General features: G+C 41.8%; 1 protein-coding gene across 1 annotated transcript in view; it reads right to left on the bottom strand.

The window, feature by feature from the left end:
- Window positions 1–1618: 1618 nt before the first annotated feature.
- Window positions 1619–7209, bottom strand: part of trpm5 (transient receptor potential cation channel, subfamily M, member 5) — a 39213-nt gene continuing 33622 nt past the window's right edge. Inside the window, exons 18-27 of the mRNA XM_024296206.2 lie at window positions 6842–7097; window positions 5482–5600; window positions 4561–4693; window positions 4289–4463; window positions 3995–4163; window positions 3727–3905; window positions 3513–3645; window positions 2773–2845; window positions 2598–2688; window positions 1619–2501 (exon numbers count right to left, since the gene is read on the bottom strand). Of these exons, the coding sequence (XP_024151974.1) occupies window positions 2335–2501; window positions 2598–2688; window positions 2773–2845; window positions 3513–3645; window positions 3727–3905; window positions 3995–4163; window positions 4289–4463; window positions 4561–4693; window positions 5482–5600; window positions 6842–7097 (1495 nt within the window). The 3' untranslated portion in view covers window positions 1619–2334. The remainder of the gene's footprint in view (window positions 2502–2597; window positions 2689–2772; window positions 2846–3512; window positions 3646–3726; window positions 3906–3994; window positions 4164–4288; window positions 4464–4560; window positions 4694–5481; window positions 5601–6841; window positions 7098–7209) is intronic.

Raw genomic sequence — 7209 nt, 5'->3', positions numbered from 1 at the left:
CACCTAGTCAGTAAGGGACCAGTGATCGCACCTTACTAATACACTTCGATAAACGCACAACAATCGTACCTTCCGTCTTCATGACGTCCCTTGAGGTGGCCATACGAGCCTCAAGGGAACTACAAGACACACCTGTGCTCCTCTTAAGGTGCTGCTGTCTCTGACACTCTATGGGCCTGGACAACCCAAAAACCTGCAGGACTCATATAGGTCAACCTTCTGGACAAGTTTGTGACTGAAGCTGCGTTCACACCGGCTCCGTTGACTCGCATTTGAGCGGCCACTTTCAATGAAAAGTCTATGCAAACGCACTTCAACCCAAATTTCGGGCTTCTCTGTTCAGAATGCAAAATTGTGGCCCAATCCCAATTCTTCCCTTCTTTGTTCCCCTTTGTTTAGCCGTCCAAATGGAGACTTATGAAAAAATAGTGTAATAATTTGGAAATCGCTTTCGTTCGGTAATGTCACCAATAATCGCCGGTCCGGTAGCTTTAGCACGGAGCTTCCAGCACTCAGATATACATAGCTATGGTTTTATAAATTTTAAAAGGTCATGCTACAACAAAAAGTCATTACTTGCATTAAAATGTTAACATCTGTGGTTCAGAGCGTGTCTCAGTGCGATGCGGTTTACCATCATGACCGATGACTTTGCATCCCTCCACTTGGAGGATCGGATTAAAAAAAAAGTTCTAGACATCAGTTGTACTAAAAAAACACTTCAAATAGAGTGGCAGGGAGATGGGAAAGGTCTACAAATTGGGGCGTTAATTGATCAAGCCCTGAAAGTTCAACCGGTTGAACTTTTTAGTGATTAATTGGGGCACTGTGACCAATTAGGGACTCAGATTTGGTAATCTGTTGGTAGCGTTGGTAGCATTTTGTGCCCACCCGGATTAATATGACATCAAGGCATACATTTATAGGAACAGAGCTGTGAAAACCAAAGAGCTGGAGCAAGATTTGCGAGATTTGCACCAGTTTGACTTCGCACACTGAGCCTCTATCAATTGTAGGTGGCAGACGAGCGTTAGTAAACAGTAGAAAAACAAAAGAACCACCACTCCCTGCATGTTCAGTGCGAACTCCACTGGCTGGATGCACGTTCATGAAAACGCATATAGAACATTCTTGAGTGCACCACACACAACCAGTGTGAACGCAGCATCAGGCTTTAGACATGAGCATGGCTTACAGTTAATTAAGTTTAGTAGCCTTAACTTAACCAGGGAGAAAAGGTTCAAGAGTGTTTTAACTAGAATGTCTGAATGCTGCTGTCTTTTTTTATTTTACTCTGAAAAGTAGCAATGACACTCGGGATCTGGAGGTGCTCAATTTGCAAGTTTGATACAGTCATTAAGCAATTTACGCTGTATTTAAATTGATGCGGGTACGCTCACTAAAAATCCCTATTTAGACTTTGTATTAGTTGAGGTCGGAGGAGATATTTGTCCGTTACACACCCACCCCGCCCCCACCCACTCCAGTGACCAATCATACCATGTAAATATGCTAAAGAAGGCTCTAAGCTGAACATAAACACTGATGATTTGAACAAAGGGTTTAAGAAATTCACTCTTTTTTTTTTACACTTTTATAAGTAAAAATGCATTTAACACAGATTGTATGGCAGAGTTTATTGCTAAGAAGCATCACATAAAAAGCATTGTTTACATATGCAAGTCTGTCATCATAGATGACGTTTTCAAAACTTAGTAGGCTGTTAATGCTTTAAAAGTCACTTCAAAAGATGGTGGGTTTTTCTCCACATTGGGAGGTGTTATACCAAATATCCGGGCTAATGTGACCTTTTTGTTTGTTGTTATCTAGGGTGATTGTTTATCTGTTTCTGTTTTGGTTTCTATTTATACCTTTCAAAAGAATTCACAGTGATTGAAATTAGCAAACAATCTGTAGTTTTACAATATCTTGGCTTTATGATTTCTGCTTCAGTTACTCACATTTATGTCATAGTTCCACATTTAGAATGCGGTCATCAGCCACTTTCGTTTGTCTGTCTGTGCAGCTTTATCCAATATCTTACTATAATGCACCCTGCTGTGATTCTACTATCCAGTGTGATCTCAGTAATAATTTAATTCAATGAAAGTATGACCTATATTCTGACAGAATGGAAGTCATAGTAGAGTTTTTATGATTTGATTGCAGACTGTACAGGCATTCTGACTGGTAGTGTACAGATAATCTCATTTCCTCTAGTGAGCAGAGCGTGGTTCCTGTTATGCACTGATGAAAAAAAAGCCCTAATGACATGGCTGGATCAGAACTGGGGTTGGGACATTGTGTGATTAGTTGTATGTTTGATTCTGGCTTTTATTCATCGATGTAAGGAAATTTCTTGTTGGCACCGTATCCCAAATTGACCGGTGGTTTTGATTCTTCTTCCTTTCTGGCCTCCTTCTCTTCCTTTTTGGCTTCTTTCTTCTGGTGACCTTGAGGAGCTTCTGCATCACTTTCCGCTTTGCCACTTGTCAGAGACACTGAAATGTTAATGCAGTATTAGTTCTACAATATCAATAAATGCCTTGGATGCATAGAGTTAACCACTGAGTTGATGTTTCATTGGTCTGACATACTTGGAGCTTTTGGAGCGTCTTTGCCGCATTTGAGCGTGCTCTGAGCGAAGCACTCGGCCATCCAGGACAGGACCTCACCACAGTACCTGACCTGGATTAGGAAGACATAAATAAAAAAAGAATTACTTCTAAAAGTTTCGTAACTTTTGAGCTGAAATTGAAAAAAAATGTTTACTTGAGCTTCCATGGATCCCAGTCGCTTCTCTTGGTCCTTATATCCACCAACAATCTTCAGCAAACTCTGAACCCTTGGTTACAGTTAAAACTCTGTTAACTTCATCATTGATCTTAAAATATTTGGGTGCAAACAAATGAGTTACACACTATTACAGGACATTTGACAACACGCATTAGAGCAACCACTTTGAATGAAAACTACATAAATGCGCTTTGGATTTTTTGCGGTCAAAACTTCCGTACATGCGTAGTTACGTTAGGACTTTACGTGCAATACACATGGCCACTGAACACGCTTTGAAAGTTAAAGCAGATCAAACTTTGACTCATCAGGGACTCGAATTTTGTAGAAACCAATGGTGTCCCCTTTAATACATAGAAGTGCAAATAATTGCGATTTGTGCCAGAATTATATGACACCAAGTCACTCGTAGTTAAGCTTGGAGCAAGATTTGCGAGATTTTGCACCAAGCTTCTTCCAACTGTAGGTGATGGTCAAGTGATGATCAAGGAAAAGAAGAAGAAAGCCCCTCCCTGCTTGTCCAGCATTAACATTGTATGCTAAAAGTGCATTCATGAATGCTCCCTCTGGAACATACGTCATATGCAGGATGTCAACGTAGCATCACACATTAAATAGACGGGTTATAAAAGACTAACATCTGAAAAATACTCAATATTAGGAAAATCCAAAAGGGGATTTCTTTTTCGTTTGAGTGAAACTACATAAAGATTTACTTTGATGAGGTACTCTTGAGCCTCTCCTCGCTGCTCTCCCAGTGCTGGCGCTCCAGTTTAGCGAGGTAGTTCTCTTTTTGCACCGTCTCCCATGTTATTAGCCTCTGGTCTAGTCCTGCTGGCATCTCTCTCTCTAAAAAGATGTCAAAAAAAATGACTTAAACAATAAAAACATGGCCAAAAAAAGCAACTTAATGTTAAAAAAAAATTCTACCAAGATGTTCTTGCTTGGGCTCAGGCCGTTTGAGAAGGCTGAGGAAGAGCTGGGACAGGTGGCTGATGATGATGAAGGGTGGCGCCAGAGCTGGGCGGCTGTAGTATTCCACAATCAAGTTGTATCTCTGAAACTTCCAGAAGATGTCTGTGTTGCCCTGAACTACCTGAAATGTGTAGCTGCAAAAACAAATATTGATTACGTGGTTTACAATGACACAACTAATTTGCCTTAAGTATGGCTACCAAGATCATCAGCCCCGACTGACCTGAACATGGCGATAAGGAGGTTGAGAAGTAGGACGTTGGTGACAAGTAGGAAGATTACCAGCAGTAGAATAACCAGCCAGTTTGCATAGATATTAGGGCACGGCGGCAGAAGTCCCTCGACAATTTCACTGGAGTCATCGGTGCAGTTAATTTTAGGCATTCGAGCAGCTGTGGTCCAATTCCCAAGACAATAAATAAGTGGAGAGGGCGTAAATACATTGAGGCCAAAAGAAGGCCATGATATTCATAAAGATGGCAAATGCGTAAAGGAAGTTCCTCAAGCTGTAAATTACCATCTATTTCCTCCAAGGGTATTTGACCAAATATGTGTAGATAGGGACGGTACAAAGCTCTGCGAAACACCCAGTCAATCCTGGGATCGTTAGGGTGGAGAAGCGCCTGGGTGGCCACTCCATAAGCGATGAGCCACACGCTCAGGAAGAAGAGGAAGAAGAAAACGTCCTTCATCTGCACAAAAGAGATCAATTTTTAATGACTGGTCCTTGACTTGCGAAGTAGACTCAGAAATGCATACATTTAGGAAAAAATGTTCTGTTTTATTCACCATTCTCTCCACAATGATGATCTTGGGTCCCAGCTGTTTATGAATGGCAAAGATGTGAATCAGACGTAGGGTAAATACCATGAAATCTATGGCCAGAACGGTCCTTCCTGCCTCATAAGTGCCAGCTGCCATTCTGGAGGATTCAAGAAAACAGATGTCATCTTTTTTTATGCTTTAGTTGTGTCCACCCCTTTTCTTTTAGTGACAACAGGCTCATATTTCCTTATGCCTTAGTCACAACTGCCCTTACAGGTGGATAAAAATGTGGGCAAAAAATGGGCAAACCTGCACAGTGTTCACCAGTGGCCGGCTTTTGGGCGTAGACCAAGGTGGGGAGCGCAAATGTTTCTGGACATTTTTTCAATGGGTGTGCTGCGGGCAACAACACATATACAACATGCAAGGGTCTTGCACACTGCTTAACGAGGCTGATGCTTTTAAAGTGATTGATGCATTCTCCTTGAGCTGCCATTGTGGACAGTCTGGCTGTTAGAATTTGCAAAATTGTGTATTTAGAGGGTAGTTTGCATGGGCATCCGTCAGGCGTCCTATGAAAACTATATCATCTACACATTCCATGCATGGGAGTGAAAGGGCATCACCCATTTGTCATAGGTGCGTGTTACTTACATTATCCTTACAAATACTTGACAATACCTTTACCATATGCACAACAATTGTATGTCCCATTTACAAGCCGTCTCTGGGGGTGGCCACACAAGGAAACTGCAAGACACACCTGTAATTGCCTTAGGATACACACCCTCCTCTATACAACCCTACACAGGCCTGGACAACCCAAAAACGTGCAGCCCCCGAACGGGTGAGTGTGACCAAGGCATCGGATGTTCCCATCATGGAATCAACATAACCTCAGAGTCATAAGATTTCATGTTTTTGATCATCATCAGACATTTTTACCTGCAAGAAACTCCAATAACAAAGAGTAAGATGGCCACCATGTCACACTTGTTCCAGTTGTCCTCCACATAGAGCTTAAACTTCTTTATGATGTTCATTTCCTCATCGGTGAAAAAGCTCTGCATCAAGAAAAAAAGTTAATCAAAGTCTATGAATATTTATTTTAGGAATCTGACAACTTTGTTGTAACATCATGGGCTGTCATGTCACTTTCAAACATACTTACAGGCATACAGACCCCTTCCAAAAATTTCAAATATCATGAAAAACTATATTTATTTCAGGAATTACATTTAAAAAATAAACATTCATACATAGATTGGGGGCCTACTGTTTAATATACAAAATTGGGTTCCTACAACGGAGCATTAAGGACAGTTTACATTTTTTAATTGTTTTTATTATGACTTTAAGTCTCGTAAATTTACAAGAAAAAATCCGGTTAAATTACGAGAATAAAGTTGCACATTTAAAGCTTAAAAATTCTTTGGGTCATATTGTAATAGAATTGTGAACGAAAAAGCCTTGAGCAAGATTCACGAGATTTGCACCGCTTTGACATTTCGCATCAAGCCTCTTCCATCTGGTGGACATAGTAAACAGTAGAAAAGGCTAAAGAAGCCCTTCCGTGCTTGTCCAGTGTAAACCCCATGGGGTGTGTGTGCTTCTAAGAACCAGTGTGTCACATGTCCGTAGCTTAAAGACATCAGGGGGTTCTCAAGCACAAAAATTGAGTAATTATGGTTGGGGCCTGTCTTCCAGATATAGTCTACTGGTCGAATGTGAGACCATCTGTATGTATGTGTGACTGGATCTTCTGGTTGTGAAATGGAACAATCATTTAATTGAATGAAAGAAAATCTACGGACGGATGGATGATTGATGGATGGATGGATGATAGATGGATGGCTGGATGAATGATGGCTGGATGGATTTTTTTAAATATAATTTAGCACTAGTTATTTTAGAAACTGAGCTGCACACGAAAACGCCCAAAAGAGAAAGCAATCTGTCTGTCACATATGCATAGTCTGCAGTACCCAGGGGACGAGGGATCACCACAATAGAGGATCAGGCTCGTCTGACCCGGCTCACTGACAGGCACAAATCCAGAGAGGCTAACGAATCCTTAAAACTTAAGAGAAAATGATCTCACTCCTGCAAATCGCTTTATCACTTGCTCAGATATGCTGGAGTTCTCAGGAGTAAACACACGTTCATTAAAGCTGCTGCTCCACTCCAATAGGTGCAAATGCTTCCAGGGCGGATAAACGTGTGACCACAAAGTGGCGTGAGAAAACCAGACACATTTAAATAGACTCGAGGAGTCAGACGGGATTTCACTTCTTCGGTTCCTCACCTGCCGGATTTCTTCCAGCACCAGGGTGAAGACCCAGAAGTACAGCATAATCTCTGGAACCCCTGGACCGCGGGGGGGCGGTTTGAAGTCCAGAAGAAGCACGTAGGTGAAGAGGAAGAGGAAGGCGAAGTACATGATGACATTGCCGAGGAACACGGTGACCGGAGCGCTCCAGAAGCGGCGCCAGCGGCGGAGAAAGAAGCGCCACCACACTGAAGCGCAGCTCTGGGACGCCTGACCTCCAGGAGAAGAGTCTCTGCAAAACAAATGCTCCCATCACTCCACCTAAAACATGTAAGACTTAATGATAGAGGTTTATCATATTCTCTTTTGGGGTTAAAACCTGCACTCCAAAATCGTTTTCTATT

Source organism: Oryzias melastigma, linkage group LG3 (genome assembly GCF_002922805.2).
Source record: "Oryzias melastigma strain HK-1 linkage group LG3, ASM292280v2, whole genome shotgun sequence".
In the NCBI taxonomy this organism is placed as follows: domain Eukaryota; kingdom Metazoa; phylum Chordata; class Actinopteri; order Beloniformes; family Adrianichthyidae; genus Oryzias; species Oryzias melastigma.
Note: the sequence above shows the minus strand (reverse complement) of the source record. Positions and strands in the feature narration are given on the sequence as shown.